At 39.9% G+C, this 20,602-nt stretch overlaps 1 protein-coding gene across 1 annotated transcript in view; it reads right to left on the bottom strand.

Annotated features, from left to right (window-relative positions):
* The window catches only part of TRIM44 (tripartite motif containing 44), a 129,072-nt gene extending 110,093 nt beyond the window's left edge, over positions 1-18,979 (bottom strand). Inside the window, exon 1 of the mRNA XM_017530507.1 lies at positions 17,893-18,979. Coding sequence (XP_017385996.1) covers positions 17,893-18,561 — 669 coding nt within the window. The 5' untranslated portion in view covers positions 18,562-18,979. The remainder of the gene's footprint in view (positions 1-17,892) is intronic.
* Between the last annotated feature and the right edge of the window lie 1,623 nt (positions 18,980-20,602).

Below are 20,602 nucleotides of genomic sequence, written 5' to 3' on the forward strand. Positions count from 1 at the left end.
ATAATTAAAAGATCATTTCTTACCCATCAGCCTGAAAAAAATGTCAATCTCGTAACAGCAAGTGTTAGGCCCTGGGGAAATTGGAGACTTCCACATGTTGTTGGATATGTAAAATTACTGCCACTCTGAAATCACATGCCTACCAATCTACTTCTCCTTTCCTCTGAGAAAGACTCGAATCTGAGTCATGGATACATGTACAGAAGTATTTATTGTAGCATTGTTTGTAATACAAAAAATCTGCAAACACCCCTTGGATTCATCAATAGTGGGTTACTAAGCAAGCCATGGAATTAACATGCTGTGGAATATGACATAGCAAATAAAAAGAATAAGGTAGTCTGTACGTACCTGGCTACAAGGCATGACATAATGTTGAATTAAAAAAGAAAAACCTTGCAAAATGGTACATGTAACAAATACATTTAAAAAAAAGATTATTTTCTATGAGTGATATAGAAAATATATAAAGTATTAGAAAATCAATTATTGCTTTTAAATCAGTTACATTTGTTAATGTACGTCAGAAACTAATACTTGGGATAGAAGAATTTTAGAGTTAAATACATTCCTATTAATTGCATAATTAAGATTTAGCATACAAAAAAAAAAAAAAGAAAAAAAAAAAAAAAAGGCAGGCAGGGAAGGACAGAAGTAGAAGTTAACCAAGAGGGCCAAGGTCTCCTGCTCCCAGCGCTTCTTCCCATGAGTTTGCCTAAGTGTAAATACTGGGGCCTTTTCCTTTGACACTGCAAACATATGAACCAGCAGGGCCAAGAGAAGATTCTTTACTTAATATTCATGTATGGATTTCAGGGGCTCTGAACTCCTCAAAACGACTTAAAATTTGGGCTGTATATCACATTAGCTTTTCTCACAACCTCAAAAACAACATTCCAAATGCAAAGAGCATTGCACAAAGAGAAAGGAAACGCAGGTTTTACTACTAGTACTGCCAGTAACTGCTGTGTGAGCTTGGGAAAGTCATTTTATGTCCCTAGGTTTCTGTTTTTCCATTTGTAAATGAGAAAGATGGACCAGATCAAAAGCTATACATCCACAGCCTGCAGCCTACAGAACTATTTTCTTTGGCTTTTAGAGTGCTGTCCCACACAATCTACTAAGAATTTTAAGTTAGTTGCTAGCATTTAAAAATAAGGAGATACAACATAACAATAAATATTTCTAGCTTCTTTTGTAAATCCTAAGGGTATGATTGTAATGGGCTCCCATCCCCACAGAGCAGAAATTGGCCAAAGCTGAACAGGAACTACTCACTTTAGGCAAAGTAAGCTCTCTCAAGTTTGCCAGTTACCTTGGCTTGCTTCTCTTGTTTACAGCACCTTTCTGGTAGATATTTGAAGTTGCTATCCCTGGAAGCAACTCTAAAGTTTTCTAACTCTAAGGTTCCTTGTGTTTGAACACCATGAAAACCCATGTGTTTCGAGGTGCCTTTCTTCAAAGGAGCACATATTACCTGATAGATTCATATCCATTTACCCCTAAACATAGAAATAGCATTTCACTCTAATGTAAACATGCCTTAACAATGGGCAAAGGGTAGAAGCAAAAGTAGAATACGGCAGGTAAAAGTGGCATAAGAATAGGAAGAAGTATTCCTTGACAAGTGGTCTCTGCATTTTCATGGAAATCAGTCTAGTCTAATGCCAATAACCAGCTAGGCACTCAAAAGAAAAGTCACGTGCCAGCAAAAATGTAAATATAAGCCACAAAGATATCCTACACTGGCTCCTGAATATTGAATTTTATTAATACAAAGAATCAATCAGAAGACACTAAATTCAGAAAGAATACTGGCTGTTTTGGGGTGTTTGCCCCCACATTCCATTGGCTTTTGTTGGTATCATTCTTCTAAAAAAAAATAATAAAAATCAAACCAACTTGGTCATTTTTACCAGAAGGTCTTGCCAGGGAGAAATAGTGGAAAAGGATGAGAAGATGGAATACAGAAGTCCTCCTTGGCCAGGCACGGTGGCTCATACCAGTAATCCCAGAACTTTGGGAGGCCAAAGTGGTTAGATCATTTGAGGCCAGGAGTTCAGGACCAGCCTGGCCAACATGGAGAAACCCCATCTCTACTAAAAATACAAAAATAAGCTGGGTGTGGTGCTGCATGCCTGTATTCCCAGCTACCTGGGTGGCTGAGACATGAGAATCACCTGAACCCAGGAGGTTGCTCTACCCTGAGCAACCAAGTAAGACTCTGTCTAAGGGAGAGGGGAGAGGGGAGAGGAGAGAGGAAAAGAGAGGAGAGAGGAGAGGAGAGAAGTCCTCCTAAGCAATCAAATCAGAAAGCAAAGTTTTGTCAAAAAGAAATGATATTAAATTTTAGTATCACCATCCCACATACGAAAATTTTTACCATCTCCTTTAACATTACTTCTTTTTCTAACTCCAAACCCACTCCTATGCTAAGCCATCCCTTTTAGTTGTTCAGACACAAAGTCATTCTTGGCTCTGAAAAAAAAAATCCATCAGCAAGTCTTATTAGGCCTAACTCTAAAATATATGCCATATCTAGTTGGCATGTATTCTTCACCATGTCCGCTATTCGCAACCTAGTACAAGCAGCAATACTGCTCCCACTCTTGCTACCCTACAGCACATTCTCCACATAGAAATGAAAGAGAAGTTTTAAAAACATAAATCAGGCTAGGCACAGTGGCTCACACCTGTAACCCTGGCACTTTGGGAGGCCAAGACAGGTAGATCAGGAGATCAGGAGTTTGAGACCAGCCTGACCAATAACGTGAAACCCCATCTCTACTAAAAATACAAAAATTAGCTGGGGATGGTGGTGTGTGCCTGTAGTTCCAGCTACTCAGGAGGCTGAACCAGGAGAATCGCCTGAACCCGGGAGGCGGAGGTTGCAGTGAGCGGAGGTCGCGCCACTGCACTCCAACCTGGGCGGCAGAACAAGACTCCATTTCAAAAAAAAAGAACAAAAATCAGATCATTTTCTCCCTTGCTTAAACAGTCTATGACAACTTAGAATAAAACTCAAAATCTTTAGCACAGGCTACCTGGTAAACTGACCTCATCTACTTCTCAACCCCCACCTCACCCCTACTGACTACACTCCAGCCATTCATTTTATCCCCTCAATAAACTTGTTCCATCTCAGAGCCTTTACACTTGCTATTCCCTCCAGCTGAACCACTATGCCCCTAGATCTTCTCATCACTGGCTCTAACTACACCCAGGTTACTATTTCAAAAAGTCCTTCTCAGATCCTTAAAAAGCTTCCCTCTCATTCCCACATCCCAGTCACTCCCTATCTCCTTCTCCAGTCTGTTTATTCATAGCACTTATTATTTAAAATATTACTTATTATTTAACTTGCTTACTGTCTGTTTTGCTCATAGATTCTAAATTCCATGACTTAGAGTTGTTCCTTGTTAGGTTCCCTACTGCCCAAAATACTCCAACTGGCAAATTTTAAGCCTCAATAAATATATATTGAATTAATAAATAGACCAAAAGAAAAAAAATCATGCCACTAACTTTGAATAACATATAAACGTATCTTAATAAATACTATACCACAATTATTTACCTCAAATAATTGTGGTAAATATTAAAAAATATGCACAAAGTTTATAGTAGAAAAGCAGTACAAGCTAAGTTCTCAATAAATGTTATCATTTCTGGTATTGTTATTAATTAAATAACAATAGACTGAGTGACGACTAAGTATCAGGTATTGATCTAGAGAAGTACTGAATTGAACAAAATAAAAAACAATCTGTTACTAATGAAAATTATATACAATATATAGAAAGAAAGCCAAAGAGAAGGGAAAAATCGTTTTAGGATATATGGAAAGTATTCATCTATTAAATACCATCATACAGAAAATAAACATAAGGATAATGTGTGAGTACAACTTAGCTTAAATATGAGAGGAAGTAATCAAATTGGTAGAAGCAAAAATGGAAGGATGGAAAGAATATGTACCTTGTCAGGCCTGGATTCAAATCCTAGTCCTTACACTTGCTAGCTAAGTAACCTTCACCAAAACCAAACTCCTTTTGAGTTTCCTCATATATAAAATGGGAAACACAACAACACAGCTTATTGTAGAATTTTACTGAGGATCAAATGAAACAATACATGAAAAGCACCTGGCCACAAACCACTCAATAAATGATAGCTATTTGTTATTTTTTTCATCTCAGGAAACAGAGTCTCAAAATTCAACAGACAAAAGCTTCTAGACTCTCTTGGTTTTATAACCTCAGCCAAAGATTAGCACTCTCATTATTTATAAACATGAAGTCAGAGTCTACCAATCAACACAGGTTATAGCCTGCCAGGATTTGCACACACTCAAAAATTCAGAGAGGAAAATAGTAGGGGTGCCTATATAAACTTAACCTTACATCTCTCCCCATGACTGCCTACTAGAAAGAAAATGAAGGCTATTTTCTAACCAGAAAGAAAAGAGTATATCGTCCCCACCTCCCCTCTGCTTCTATAAAAACTTCCCATAGTTCAGAATGTAAAACAGAATCTAAAGAGGACAACCAGCAAGACTTGTGAACCTAAAATTAGACCTACCAGCTGTGTTTTGGTTAGCTAGTGCATAAGGCACCAGCAGGACACTGAAATATACAGAAGCCTCTTCTCTAAAGACAAGTTTTTCTCCAGCCTATCTACCCACCAGATTAGAGCAGGCAGAAGGAACAGATGAAGAGGGGGATGAACAGTTTGCACCCAAGAAACTTGGTGTCCAGAACTTCTACTGCTGCCAGACTAACTTGTCTGGAATGGAACTCAGAATAGAACCTTAGATGACTTTATAACAGTAATAATAGCAACCAATTGCTGAGGGCTTATTATATTCCAGGCACTGTGCTAAACTCCTTACATCTATGATCTTGTTTGTTCCTCATGATAACTCAATAAGGAGAAACAATACTTAGCTTATGTTATAGAAGAAGAAACCAAGACTCAGAGAGGCTGAATGAATTACCCAACATTATACAGCTAGTAAATGGAAGAGCTAAGACTCAAAAACAGATTGCAAAGCCAACTGGGTCAAACACTGTTTGGTCCTTCAATATTTTTCTCCCATTTTTCCTTAGTAAGAGAAGCCCAGAGAAATGACTGTTTCCCAGCCTTCCTTGCAACTAGATAAGGCCAAGGAATTGAGTTCTGGCCAATGAAATCTAAGCAGCAATGTGTACAACTTCTTGAGGGTTCCCTTAAAATAGAGGGGTGTGCCCTTCATTTTTCTTTGTCTGTCATTCTGGAACTAGGAAATACTAGCTGGACCTCCAGCAGTCATCTTGGTCCATGACATAGTAAGGACGTCAGAAGGGAGCTGAAAAAAGCCTAGATTTCTGGTAACTTCATGGTTCCTCCACACCAACGACTGCCTACACCTAACGTTCTTTCATGTGACAGAGAAATAAACATCCTGTGGGAGGGGTTATTTTGGATGTTTCCAAATTATTTCATTATTTTAGATGCAGTCAAACTTAATCCCAATGTAAATACTTAACAATTATGTAATACTCTCTCAGTTCTTCATTAATGCCTTGGAACTAGACAAGATTATACTTCCTATCACATATTTACCACATATTTCATGTTCATCTACTATCCAGCAGGCACTGTGCTAGGTGCTGGGAATACAAAGATGAATCACATATAGTTCCAGCCTCTTCTAAATAAAGTTATTTCACCAGGGAAAGACATGGAAAGAAATAACATGATACAGTACACAGTATTTAGTGCTATAATAAATGTTCACAGGCTGTTATTACGGAAACACAGAGGATACCTCAAAGCCTGTAACTACCTATTAACACCCTACCCATCTTTCAAGACCTACCTCAAAGACTCCTTCTTCTAAGAATCTACTCATGGCTCCATGCTCTCCAGTGATATCAATTTCTCTTTTCTCTCCACTTTCATAGCATACTGTTTGTACCTTTTCTCTAATACATACAAATAAGCATGTGAAAAGACTATCTTTCCTATTAGGACGTAAGCTTCCCGAAGTTGGAAACTTTCCTTATTCTTCTCAGTATCCACCATACAGCTCCCCATAATAAGTGCTCCAAAATTATTCAGATGAATAAAATTAGTTTAAAAAAATAAAATATCAGCCTCTAAAATGAAAGCTAGCTATATGTTATAGTTTGGGCATATTATAATGAATATATTTGCTAATCTCCTTATTGACGTTAAAAACCAATTATTGCCTTGCTGAAAACTAGCTAAACCCATCTGAAGTGGGTTTAATACATAAATAAATGTTCAACAAAAATAATCAAGCACATTATAGTATATATCAAAGTCAATGCCCATATGGTTATTTGCTGTAAATTGTGGATTGAGCCTTCGGTATATTTGGGAGATTTTGTTTCATTGGTTGGATTTGTTTTTTCATTCTTGATCAGTTTTCTGACATCTAAAAAGAGCATCAAAACTGATTTTTATTTTCTTTCTTCTTTTTTTTAATTTTTTTTTTTAAATTTTAGTAGAGACAGGGTTTCCTCATATTGGTCAGTCTGGTCTGGAACTCCTGACCTTGTGATCCATTTGCCTTGGCCTCACAAAATGCTGGGATTATAGGCGTGAGCTATCGTGCCCAGCCACCAATACTGATTTTTAACCTGATGCAATGTTGGCTTGATGCTATCATAGTAATATACATACATATGCACACATGCATGCATGCATACACACACACACACACACACACACACACACACACACACACACAAATTCTCTCTCTCCAACCATACACACACAGGATTCAACTCTTCCAGAGCCAGCCTTCTGCGTTTCTTACCTGATTCTCATCTCTACTCTCCCTATCAAGACTAGAGCTTTTGTTCCATCCATTGTCTATAATATGTCTCCTATTCTGAAAGGTCCATGAGTACTGGTGTTCCTTCCTTCCACCTAACAAGTTTAGCCCCAGTTGTGAATATTAAAACAAGAATATAAGCATGAAACTGAGCTGGTTATCCCAGACTGAATTATAAGCTCAAGCAGAATACATAGTAGGCACTGATACCAGATGAAATCTCTGGCTTCTCAGACTTGGGTTAGATGAAAGGTGAGGGAAAAGGTGGGTATGTCAAGAACAGGCAGGCAGGGCAACCTCCATGTTGAGGGCTGTGGTCAAGACAATGGTGATGGAGGCTCAAGAGTCCATTATCTCCAGTGGAGCCTAAGAATAAGCCTACTGCATCAGAAACCTTACCCCAAAAATCAATGGCCTAATAGCATAAAATGCCTATGAACTCATCTTGATTGAAAGGTTGGGAAAGAGAAAAGGAGGGCACTAGACTTTGAGGAGAAAGGACAGAGAAAGCCTGGACCTTTTCTCTCAAGAGTGGATTGTTCAGACCCCTGGCTAAGCACTCTAGTTCTTTAATGAAGCTCCATCACTGACTGCCAATGTCAAATCCCCTGAAAAATCTAACTAACATAAAAGGGACTCCCATAATCTCATATCCCCTCCACAGAGTAGTATTTTCATCTGTGCTAACAACACATTCGTCATTCTCTCAATTACAGAGCCAACTAACCCTTCTGTGAGGAGTTGTTCGTATAAACCAAACCAACTGTCTACGCTATGAATAAAATCACTGGACTCTATACAGTAATATCAAATAGTAACACAATAGGTGAGTTTCTCTAGATCCTTGCAGGATTCAGGTCTCCACCCAATATCATAGGCTCAGAGATGCCTTCCATAATATATCTTATCAAAAAGTAACCTATCCTGCCACACTAACTCATTCTTTATTGTTTTCATAGCACATAACACCACCCAAAACTACTCTACTATTTCTCTCCCACTGTAGAGAGTAAACTACAAAAAGCTAGGGCCCTATCTGTCTAGTTCACTGTATACTTCCAAGACTTTTTACAGGTTAAGGAAGTATATTTTGATTGGAAACCCCAGAACTGCAGGCCTCACATAAACTTTCTACAGAATTATGTAGGGGGTGGTTCCAACTAATGACAGCATACCATACACTTTACCTTGGTCTTAGCTTTTGTTTTATTCTGTACAAATAAATAAGACACTGGTTGAACTACTATGTGTGTCAGTGCTACAAACTCTAATTAGAAGGTGACCTATATTTCTTCAGCGAGAATAAAAAATATAAAAATATAAATAGATACATTACAGCAAGCCTTCACCCTTCTGTCTCCCTACAAGAGCTTCTTCTACGAGCTGAATGAAAAGCCAGATTCACTGATCACTACAGGATACACTATGGCGTACCTGCAGTCCCTCGGGAATTACAGCTCTTCTGAGCATATACCTACACCCTTCCATCCACCCAGATACCTATGCATCTTCAGTGACTCCCCATGCAGTTGTTCCTCTTATCACTTAACCAAACATTCTCCCCAAATACCCATCTTAAAAGCAAAGGGTGTGGCTTCAAAACCTTAGGATCTGTCTTTAAAAAGCCATGTTAAGAACTCCACAGATGCTATATACTTACTGAATTCTGCCAACCACTTCTCCCTTTGCCACTTTGTAAGACTCTACCTTTTCTTCAGGTGATCTTGGGGTAAACTAGACAAGTGGTTTTCAAACCACAGGGCATGACACATTAGAGTGCCATGAAATCACTTTAGCGGGAGCCTCCAGAATTTTTTTTTTAAAACAGAATAGAAGAGAAACAGAACATATATGTAGTAAGGTAAATGGTGTTCCATTTGAGTTAAAGGGGTATGTGTAGTGGGTGGCTGTGTGTATAATGGAGGTCACAGTATAAAATATATTTCCTCTGCTGTAGGTTGTGTTCAAAATAATTTTAAAAATTACTAGACTACTGAGTATATCTAAAGCACTTTTACTGTTCAACATAAAAATTCATTAAATGTCGCTCTGAATGCAAATTCCCTTGACAGTGTAAGAATTTTCATATGAATAAATCCATAAGCCAGATTAAGCTCCTTTGTCAGATCCAATAACCCATTTTCCTAACCAGAAATTATGGTCAGAGTAAGAGAATCCCACATATCTGAGATGAGAAGTCATGACTCAGGTAAGAGGTCATAAATTGGGCTGCATAACTATTTTTCTATGATAAAGCTAAAGACGAGGCTCAATTCAAACTTGGACCCATAAAATCCCCTGGAGATCAAACGCTGCAGACCAAAACTGTAGAAGAGCAATGTCCAGGAGAAAAGAAAGAACAGTCCTTCAAGTGACTAAGTGCTGATCTTGCCCCTTCATCTTGAAGTCCATTTGGTCTAGCAGGTTGTCTCCACGCCTAAACCCCTCTCGCTTTAGGATCACCCTGCTTTTCTGCTCATTCTGGCCTACTCTGAAGTTTGCTTTTCCTCTAAATGTCAGCAGACATGGCAAAAACTTGGCCTTCTACTGCCAATACCAGCCATTCACAGCCTGGTTAAACACTGAGGTATCAAAATATAAACTGTACAAATTCCTCTCATTCTAAACTTGTATAATTAGCCTCTTTATAGTAATAATAAAAAGAGACCAGGCGTGGTGGCTCATGACTGTAACCCCAGCACTTTGGGAGGCCAAGGAGGGTGGATCACAAGGTTGGGAGTTCAAGACCAGCCTGGCCAATATGATGAAATGCTGTGTCTACTAAAAATACAAAAATTAGCCGGGCATGATGGCACATACCTTTAGTCCCAGCTACTTGGGAGGCTGAAGCAGGAAAATCACTTGAACCTGGGAGGCGGAGGTTGCAGTGCGCCAAGATTGCACCACTACACTCAAGCCTGGGTGGCAGGATGAGAGGCCATCTCAATAAGTAAATAAATAAATAGAACAGCTAACATTTATTGAGCACCAACAAAGTGTCAAGCCATGTTAAAGTCTCTTAATCACCCACAAAGTCATTTCATTCTCACGAAAGCTCTATTTTATTTCTTAACATTATGCCCATTTTAGAAATACGGAAACAAGGCCAAACTATAATATAACTTGCATAAGGTCAAAAAGTGGTAAAGCTAGGATATTCCTGTCCCTCTCTAATCCCGTATGTTTCATTTTTCATATATAACACTTATTACATGTTTATTTGCTTACTTGTCCTTTTCTACTTCCCTCCAATAGAATGTAAGCTCTTACAGAAGTACAGACTTTCATTTTGTTCACTGCTATATGCTCAGCTGATGATCAATAAAAACTTGCTGAATGAATGAATGCAGTATAGCAATTCTCTTCTTTTGCCCATCATCCCACTGAGCCACTCTTACTGTTCCAAGTTATTCCAAGATATTCTCTTGCCAATAAGTAAATGTACATTTCACTCAAAACATTTGAAACCAGAAAACTGAAACTAGAGGTGCCATCAAGCTCACATCTTTATTGAATCAAAATGAACAGCTTCTCACCCTAGCTGCCTAACAGAGCAAATGTCAAGCTCTTTCTGAGGAGAATAAAGAAAATATTACTCCAGACTCTACAATTCCTTCAAACACAACATCTGGCATTAAATGAAAAATTGTGATGCATGACAACAATCAGAATGATATAATATACAATCAAGGATGATTCCCAAAAAGATCCAGAGAAACAGATCTCTAAAAAAATAACCAAATTGACATCCTGGAGTTGAAAAACACAGTATCTTAAAGTAAGAATTTAATGACACACAATGGAGTATTTCCAGCTGCTATACATGAAGAATGAAGCAAATCTATGGAGTGATTTCCACGACATACTAAGTGTAAAAAACAAAGCATAAAATAATATCATATTCTCCAAAAACTTTAAAACTCAGTTTCATCATGAGAAAAAAAAACAGACAAATCCAAATCGAGGAACATTCTACAAAATACTTGACTAGCACTAATCAACACTATCAAAATCATCCAAAACAAGGAAATGTAATGTGAGGTCCTAGATAGAATCGTGGTACAGAAGTCATCAGAGGAAAAACTACTGACATTCAGTAAAGTCTATAGTTCAGTTAGTAATGGTCTAACATTAGGATAAGCAGAGTACATGAAGCAGCTCTTGATCTGAGAACATATACTGAGCCCAAGAAACTAGGCTGTGCATTTGGTTAGTAGAAAGTGAGGTGTGAGGGGAGTATGGGATAACAGAAAGCAAAGCCTATGGCATGCTCAAAGTAAAACGTTTAAAGGACAGCCAAGTGTGGTGGCTCACACCTGTAATCCCAGCACTTTGGGAGGCCAAGGCAGGCAGATCATCTGAGGTCAGGGTTGGAGACCAGCCTGGCCAACATGGTGAAACCCCATCTCTGCTAAAACTAGAAAAAATGAGCTGGGTGCGGTGGCATATGCCAGTAGTCCCTGCTACTTGGGAGGCTGAGGCAGGAGAATTGCTTGAACTCAGGAGGCGGAGGTTGCAGTGAGCCGAGATTGCGCCACTGCACTCCAGCCTGGAGAAAAGAATAAAATTAAATCTCAAAAACAACCCCCCCAAAAAAACAAACATTTAAAGGAAATCCTTTACAGCCAGGCACAGTGGCTCATGCCTGTAATCTCAGCACTTTGGGAGGCCTAGGCGGGTGGATCACCTGAAGTCAGGAGTTCAGGACCAATCTGACCAACATGGTGAAACCCCATCTCTATTAAATATACAAAAAATTAGCTGGGAATTGTGGTGGGCACCTGTAGTCCCAGTTTCTCAGGAGGCTGAGGCAGGAGAATTTCTTGAATCTGGGAGGTGGAGTTTGCAGTGAGCCGAGATCGAGCCATTGCAGTCCAGCTTGGGAGACAAGAGTGAAACTTCGTCTCTAACTAATTAACTAAATTAATAAAGGGGATGCTTTCCATATAACCTTGAGACACTCTCACCTTTCCATCCTGCTAAGGAGTAAAATCACAGAGTAAAGGCAAACTAAGCTTGCCTCTATCCAAACATCCAAAGAGGATGGTAGAGAGGTAAACAAAACAGAGCGGGGGTAAAATAAGAAAGAAATTCTCCAAGATTTGCGCAAGGTCCTCCTGAAAGTTTGGTCCAAGAAACTTCAAGAAATTAATTTAGTTATTATCATTAAATTAATTTAATTAATTTAGGGGATTCTAAACAAGTTGTACTCTCAGGCCTTAGCAGAATCAAACTCAATTTCCCTCTTGAAGGATGCAGCTTCATGCAAGATTTGGGAAAGTCCCATAAACATTTTTAAAGGCAATGAGAAGCTCACAGTTACACAGAAACAAGCACAAAAAGAAATAAAAACATGAAACATAAAAAAATAAAATAAAAACAGCAGCAGAAAACAAGTCCACAAAGTCTTCACATACTAGAATTATCAAAGATTATCAATCAATATGCCTACAGTTCTTAAAGGAATAGATAAGACAGCTATAGAATGAAAAAATAAAAGAATATGATTCACAAATTTATACTGGCACATTTGAAAATTTAGACAAAATGGACAAATGTCTGAGAAAATGTAACTTATCAAAACTGACCTAAGAAAAAGTAACTTATCAAAACTGACCTAAGAAAAAGTAGACAACCTAAGCATACCTATGACCATTAAAGAAATTGAGTCCACAGTCAAAAACACTACATAAAACAATAATACCCAGCAATCCCATTACTGGGTATATACCCAAAGGAATATAGATCATTCTATTATAAAGATACATGCACATGTATGTTCACGGTGGCACTATTCACAATAGCAAAGACATGGAATCAACCTAAATGCCCAACAATAATAGACTGGATAAAGAAAATGTGGTACATTTGCCATGGAATACTATGCAGCCACAAAAAGGAATTGAAATCACGTCCTTTGCAGGGACATGGATGGAGCTGGAAGCCATTATCCTCAGCAAACTAATGCAGGAACAGAAAACCAAATGCTGCATGTTCTCACTTAAAAGTAGGAGCTGAACAATGGGAACACATGGACATGTGGTAGGGAAAACATACACAGGGGACTGTCAGTGGATAGTGAGTGGGAGGAGGGGGAGCCTCAGAAAGAATTGCTAATGGATGCTGGGCTTAATTCCTAAATGATGGGATGATCTGTGCAGCAAACCAGCACGGTACTCATTTATCTGTGTAACAAACCTGCACATCCTGCACATGTAACCCTGAATTTACAAGTTGGAAACTAAAAATAATAAAATGTTGGTTACCAATTAAAAAATGTAAAACAAAAACAAGCAAAAATGCAAAACAAAACACTAATAATAAACCAACTCCCCCTTCCCCCTTCACCCTCTCCAGGAATAGATGGCTTCCATAGTCAGTTCTACCAATCACTCCAAGAAGAAATACTTCAATCTTTCACAAATAGTTCCAGAGCATTAAAAGAGAGAAAGAATATATAAGAAACACTACACTCTGCCTCAGACTATGAAGCCTATAAATATAAATGGGGAAAAATGCTACATAAATTATTAATAAGCCAAATCCAAAAACATGTCTACTCCATTATGACCAAGTTGGGTTAAGGATATCTCAGAAATACTTTCCTTTCTGCTTTAATTATAAAATACAACAATACGAAGAGATAAAAATAAGACCATATATATGCACACACCTATATTTGTAAAAAGGAACACTTGAAAGGTAACCAAAAAACTAATAAAAGTGGTTACTGGCCAGGTGCAGTGGCTCACACTTGTAATCCCACAGCTTTAGGAGGCAAGGGTGGAGGGACTGCTTGAAGCTAGGAGTTCAAGACCAACCTGGGCAACATAGCAAGACACCAATCTCTACAAAATAAAAAATAAAAAAAGTTAGCCAGCCATGGCGGTGCATACCTGCAGTCCTAGCTACTGAGGAGGCTCAGATGGGAGGATTGCATAAAACCAGGAATTTGAGATTAGAGTGAGCTATGCTCCTACCACTGCACCCCAGCCTGGGCAACAGAGTAAGAGCCTGTTTCTAAGAAAAAAACAAGTAGTTGCCAACAGCTGGTGGAAGAATCAGGTGAAAAGGGCAAAGGCTTTTGAGATATGTGAACATATCGCTGATTTTTAAATTTAACTTTAAAAAGTAAATCAACTAATATAATTCATCATCATAACACAATAAAAGAGAAAATCATATGATCATCCCAAAAGATGCAAAAAATGCATTGGATATTAAGTAACCAATCAAAAATCAGAAAAACATAGCAAATCAGGCCTAGAATTTTCTTTTCTTTTCTTTTCTTTTTTTTTTTTTTTTGAGATGGACTCTCCCTCTGTCACCAGGCTGGAGCACAGTGGTGCAATCACTGCAATCTCCCACTCCCTGGTTCAAATGATTCTCCTGCCTCAGCTTCTCGAGTAGCTGGGATTACAGGCATGCGCCACAATACCTGGCTAATTTTTGTATGTTTAGTGGAGACGAGGTTTCACCATGTTGGCCAGGATGGTCTCAATCTCCTGACCTCATATTCCACCGGCCTTGGCTTCTCAAAGTGCTGGGATTACAGGCGTGAGCCACCACACCCAGCTAGAATTTTCTTAAACTGATAAAACACATCTATTTTCAAAAACCATAGAACATGTCACTTATGTGTGCAATGTTATCAGTTATTGCTAGATTAGGAACAAGGCCAGAATACCCATCAATCACATCCATTCAACATAAAACTCAGGGTACTATCCAATGCAGTAAGGCAAGAAAAAACAAATAATAGGTATAAGGATTGAAAAGAAACAAACAAAAACTATCTCTCTTCACACATAATACAATCATGTATGTAGAAGAAATCTACAGATAAAGTATTAGGATATATAAGAAAATTTAGCTGATAGATTACAAAAAAGTCAATATATAAAAGTTAATCATATTCCTATGTACAATTAGAAAACAAGACTTAAAATCATTTATTTGTATTTTAGAGACAGGGTCTTGCTCTGTCAACCAGGCTGGAGTGAAGTGGAAGGATCATTAACTCACTGCAGCCTCAAACTCCTAGACTCAAGCAATCCTCCCACCTCAGCCTTACATATAGCAGACAGGTGTGAACCATGGTGCCTGGCTCATATTTTCTACAATACTATAAAATTATGAAGTATCTAGGAATAAATTTTACAATGATCTGCAAAATCTTTCAGGAAAAAAAGATTAAACTTTTACTGCAAAGCAATAAAAAAGACCTAAATAAATGGATCAGAAGACTTCATGTTGTAATAATATTAATTCTCCCTACATTGCTTATAAATTTAATACAATATCCAAAAAGACTCATTCAGGCTTTTTAATGGCATGAGTCTAAGAAATCTAAAGGGTCAAAAGTGACCAACACACTCTTGTAGGACAAGATGGAAGGGCCTGCTTTACCAGATATTAAGACATGTTATAAAGGGATGGTAACTCAGAAAACATGCTGTTCATACAGGGGTATACTAACAGATCAACGGTAGAGAACAGAAAAGCCAAGAAACACATTCATACACATTATGGGCACTTGATATATGACAGGTGGCACAACAGATCAGTGCACAAAGGGGAGGGCTTTTCAATAAATACAGCAGTAGCAATTGGCTATCTGTATGGGGAAAAAATTAAATTGAGCCCCTACTTCTACTACACAAAAATCAATACTAAGAAGAACAAAACACAAAAAGCACTAACCACAAGGAAAAGTATTAATGAATTTTACCACATTAAAATTCTATTCAAGGCAGAACTTTTTTAAAAAGAAAAACCACATAGAATATATCTGCAACCCATATAAAAAGAACAACAACAACAACAAAACCACAGACAAATATATAGCCGAGTGTGGTGGCTAATGCCTGTAATCCCAACACTTTGGGAGGCTGAGGTGTGTGGATCACACTGTACAAACTGGTACAACCACTCTGGAAAATAGTTGGCAACATGTAGTACTACTGAGGTCAAGAGTTCAAGAGCAGCCTAGTCAACATGGCAAAACCCTGACTCTACTAAAAAAAAAAAAAATATATATATATATATATATATATATACACATACATACACACACACAAAAAAAAAAATTAGCTGGGCATGGTGGCAAGTGCATGTCATCCCAGCTACTCAGAAGTCTGAGGCAGGAGAATCATTTGAATCTGGAAGGCAGATGTTATAGTGAGCTGAGATCATGCCACTGCACTCCAGCCTGGGTGACAGAGTTTGTGTGTGTGTGTGTATACACACACTCACATAAAGTAATAAGAAAAGGACAACTCAGTAGAAAAATGAGCAAAAGACCTGACTAGGTACTTCAGAGGAAATACAAAAGATCCTCAAAGTCAAGAGTAACTGAAAATTAAAACCAAAATAAAATACCATTACATATCCACAAGACTGACAACAATTAAAAACACTGTTAACAGCATGCGTTGAAGATACCAAGCAACAAGAACTCTCATATACTCTTCACAGTGATTCAAACTGGTACAACCACTCTGGAAAGTAGTGGGCAACATGTAGTACTACTGAAGATATGCATAGCCTCTGACACAGCAATTTCACTCCTGCATTTATATTCCACTGAAATGTATGTAAATGTACACCAAGAGACATGACCAAGAATATTTACACCGACATTGTTTGTAATAACCTGATGCTTCCAAACCTGGGAACAAACCAAATGTCCATCTATGACAGAATAGGTAATTTGCGGTATATTCATAACATGGAATTCAATATAGTAATGAAAATGAACAAACTACAGCCACTCACTGGATGACTCTCACAAACACAATGTTGAGAAAATGAAGCAAAACCCAGAAAAATGCATGATAAAAATACGATACCTACGATGTAAAGTTCAAATAAGTTTAGGAATGCATACATATGAGGTAAAAGCATAAAGGTAAGCAAGGAAAGGGTCACAAAAGTCAAGATTATTCTTACTTATGCAGAAGAGAGATGATTATAATTGGAAAAGGTATGGGGGAAAGGCTTCAGTATTGCTTCAATTCAATTGTTCTATTTCTTAATCTGGAAGGAGACTACCTCAACACTTGTTTTATAATTATTTGTTAGATTGTGCATAAGTTTTTACATACTTTCTGAATGTGCATTTTACAACTATGAATAGGTACTAAAAAAAGGAAAACTTAACACAGAGGAGCTTCATTGTTGAAGTATTTGTTATCCCAATGCCAGCTACGTAAGGTCGCTCAGGGAAGCAAAAATCATCATAATATGACCATGTTCACTAATACAGATTTCTTAATGAATTGATCACTCCACTCAAAATTCCCCCCCTCCCCGATTAACACCAGTAGTTTCTCTCACTGATAGTAAACACCCGCAATATAAATAAAAGGCGCATCGTCTGCAAATTCATTCAACAAATATTTCCTAAGTGTCCAAATATTTAGGAGGGACTAGTAAGGTCCAAGACAGATAAAGACCTAGACAAAGGACATGGGAACTTCCACTCCCACCCCAATTTGGACTTCCTCTTTTTACCCTCCTTTCCTATGAAGTTTCAAACATGAAGAATCTAAAATGACTCAGGCACATATTGTTACTACTAAAACTATTTTGTTACTCTTTTCAATGCAGAAGTATCACCTGATTGGATTCATGTGGCAAAATCAAATTTCCCATGTTTTCAAGTAGGCAAAAAGATTGCCTTATCAAGAGCCGTAGCACAAAGCACCAGTTTCAACAACAGCGGTGCTATGGAAATTGGCCTAAGTGGAGCCAAAACTCCCAAGAAATGTTTTACCTGGGATCCACAGACCAGAAACTTGCAATTTTCTAGAAACTGTATACCAGATTTTGTATGTGCATGTTTTTTCTCAGATCAGAGTCCAGAACTTTCATCAGATTCTCAAAGGGGTTCAACCAAAAAGGGTGAATAAAACTACTCCCAAAAAGATGGAAAGACTAGCTTCTTGGGGACATAATGAAAACGAATGTGTTCACAGCCAGGCCACCTGAATTGAAACCCAGGTGTCCTGACCCCTACGCTTATGCTCTGAAGGCCCAATACTTACTCTTAGTTCTTCAAAGGCTTCGTCTAGGGTGGAAAGTTGGTGGCCCTGGTGAGCTCCAATGACTGGACACAGGACACAGATGAGCTGCCTGTCTGCCTGGCAATAGGTGCTCAAATCGAGTCCATGGTCCGGACACTTCCTCTTGGCCACTCTCTCTGCTTCCATTTCTATTTCTGGGTCAAATTCACTTTCTGCCTCAGTTTCTCCCTCTGCTTCAGATTCCCCTTCTTCCTGGTTGTCTTCTTCAGCCTCGCTTTCTTGCTCATCCTCCATTTCTTCCTCGCTGTCTTCTTCACTCTCCTCCTCGCTCTCATCCTCACTCTCTTCCTCTGACTCGCTCTCTTCCTCCGACTCGCTCCCTTCCTCTGACCCGCTCCCTTCCCCTGCTTCGCTTTCTAGCTCCCTCTCCTGCTCCACCTTGACCTCCGCCTCTTCCTTCCCCGCCCCCTCCCTGTCAGCCCGCGGGGTCCAGGCCTCGGCGCCGTGGATGTATTCGGCCAGGTGGTGACTCAGGAACTTCTGCCTGTGCGCCTCGGCGTGGCGGCGGCAGTAGCAGAAGCCGCATTCTCGGCACACTTCCTCGGCCCCCGGAGCCTCGTCGGGCTCGCACTCGTCACACGTGCCGTCGTGAGGCAGCTCCTCGATGGCCGCGCCCACTCCGGAGGCCATGTGGGTGCAGTGACGCTGCCAAGGCCTCAGGGCCTCGGGGCTCGCCGCCTTCCCTCCGCGCGGCCTCCTCACTTCCTCCTCCCGCCCCTGCTCCTTTCCTCGGAAGTTGCCGCCCGCCTGGACCGCGTCGCGTCTCGGAGCGGGACCTGGGGCCGCTGCAGCCCCTGCCCGGGCGAAGCAGCAAAGAGCCTTCCCACCGGCTCTGCCTGCTCCGCAGGGTCCCTGCGCTTCCTCAGCCGCGCCGGCCACTTCCGGCGCGGCGGCCCAGCGCCCCCGTCGGCCCCCGCGTCGCGCCGCCCGCTCGGCCTCCCGCTACCCGGGCGAGATCGCGGCCGCTGCCGGCCCCCGCGCCGCCCCGGTTCCACTTTCCCTTTCCCCGTCAGGCGGCCTGCTTTCACTTCCTGAGTCATTTAAAGTGGCAATGACCCTTTTCCGCTTTTCACGCGGGGCTCAGCTCCGCCGCTCCAAATCTCACCGTGCCTTGGAGGAGGGTGGGGGAGAGGGAGAATAGGGGAAGTCTCTTGCTCTTTCCCGGGGCGAGAATCGGGCTCCGCCTCCCCCATTCCCTTCCTGGAGGCGTCAGCCTGCTTTTTCAAGGCCACTAGGCTGGTGTCCCTGTGCATTTCAGTCGCTCTTGTGCCAATTTGTCGCCGCCCGTCACAGTCCCCAGCGTTCTGCAAGGTGCCAGGACAGTGTTGTTTACCAGACTGAACCTGGCCTCTTGGGATTTCCTGAGTGCGGAAGGGCTGTGTTTGTTCTAGGCTCGGGGAATCGGAGTCAGAATGAGCAAACAAACATTTTCGATCCAAAGCAATACTGTGCTTTGTCTGTTTGCATTCCTGCCTCCTAGGATCTCAGAACTTCTGGGGTGGTAACCTCTGTACGATTTTCTGAGAGCCTGCCTTGGGTTGGGCAGAGCTGTCAGGTGAGGTGAAGTGGGGAGAGGCATCATTTGTCAAGTGAAAGGTCCAGATTGCAGTCATTTTCCTTTATGTGAGATGTCCCTCTAGATCCTCTTGGGCTCTAAGAGAAAGGAAGGGAACTGTAGATTATAAAGCAATACTATAGTGCCAAGAACCCGGCTACATCTTGTTGTAGCTCTTTAAAAGCCAGTTTTGGAAGATCCACTGCCCGATGGTCCCCAAATCCTGGTGCCACTACCTATCAGTTTTTGTGACCATGGACAAGTTAATTCATCATTCTGTTTTCCACTTTTTAAAAAATATGTAAAGTTAAAAGAATGGTAAACATCTGCCTCAGGGGGTAGTTTTTGTGTATTAAATGTAAAGATTCCTGTATTGTATTCACTAAGCTTTCATTATTTTTGGCACAAAGTATATTCAGTGCTCACAGTGCACCTTTGAAGGAACATACTTTACTCACATAGGGCATTTTCACCTGGCAAGACCCCACCTCTACCCCATATCCATGTCTCTCCATTCACAGAAGAGTTTGTTTTGCACTGTATTTGAGAGAGGGAAAAGAATGTTTTTATCTAGCCAAGGGAGAGGCTGAGGTGTGGTCAAGAAGGATGAAGAGGATTGGAATGGTGTCTGTTTTACACTGATTCCCTTAGATGACTTTGAGCTAGAATTTCCAGATGCTTTCCTCAAACATACTAGAGGATGAGGTGGGGTAAAAAGCATTTAAAATAGTTTTTAATGTCCTCATGGATAATGTATACCTAATCATTGTGCAGCTTTTGTTAGATATTTATTTTTTAGAAACCTTTCTTTCTAACCTCAGAACAATTCTATAGAATGTTGAAAAAAAAAATCAGGTTTATTTTGTTCCAATTCCATACACATTTCTGTATTCCCCTGGCTCATCTCTCTGGAAATTATTTCTGTGTCTGCTTTTGTAACATGAATTGATGTACTATTCTGAAAAAAAAATTCAAGGAATGTCAACTCAAACATCAACATTAATGTATCTAGTGAGAAGTGTGCCTTGCTTGGTTACTTCACTCCCGACCTCCCCTCCAGGCTTAAAAGGAAACAACTTTGCCTTTACAAACATAATGTTCTCACATTTAGAAAGT

Source organism: Cebus imitator, unplaced genomic scaffold (genome assembly GCF_001604975.1).
Source record: "Cebus imitator isolate Cc_AM_T3 unplaced genomic scaffold, Cebus_imitator-1.0 Scaffold66, whole genome shotgun sequence".
NCBI classification, from domain to species: Eukaryota; Metazoa; Chordata; class Mammalia; order Primates; family Cebidae; genus Cebus; species Cebus imitator.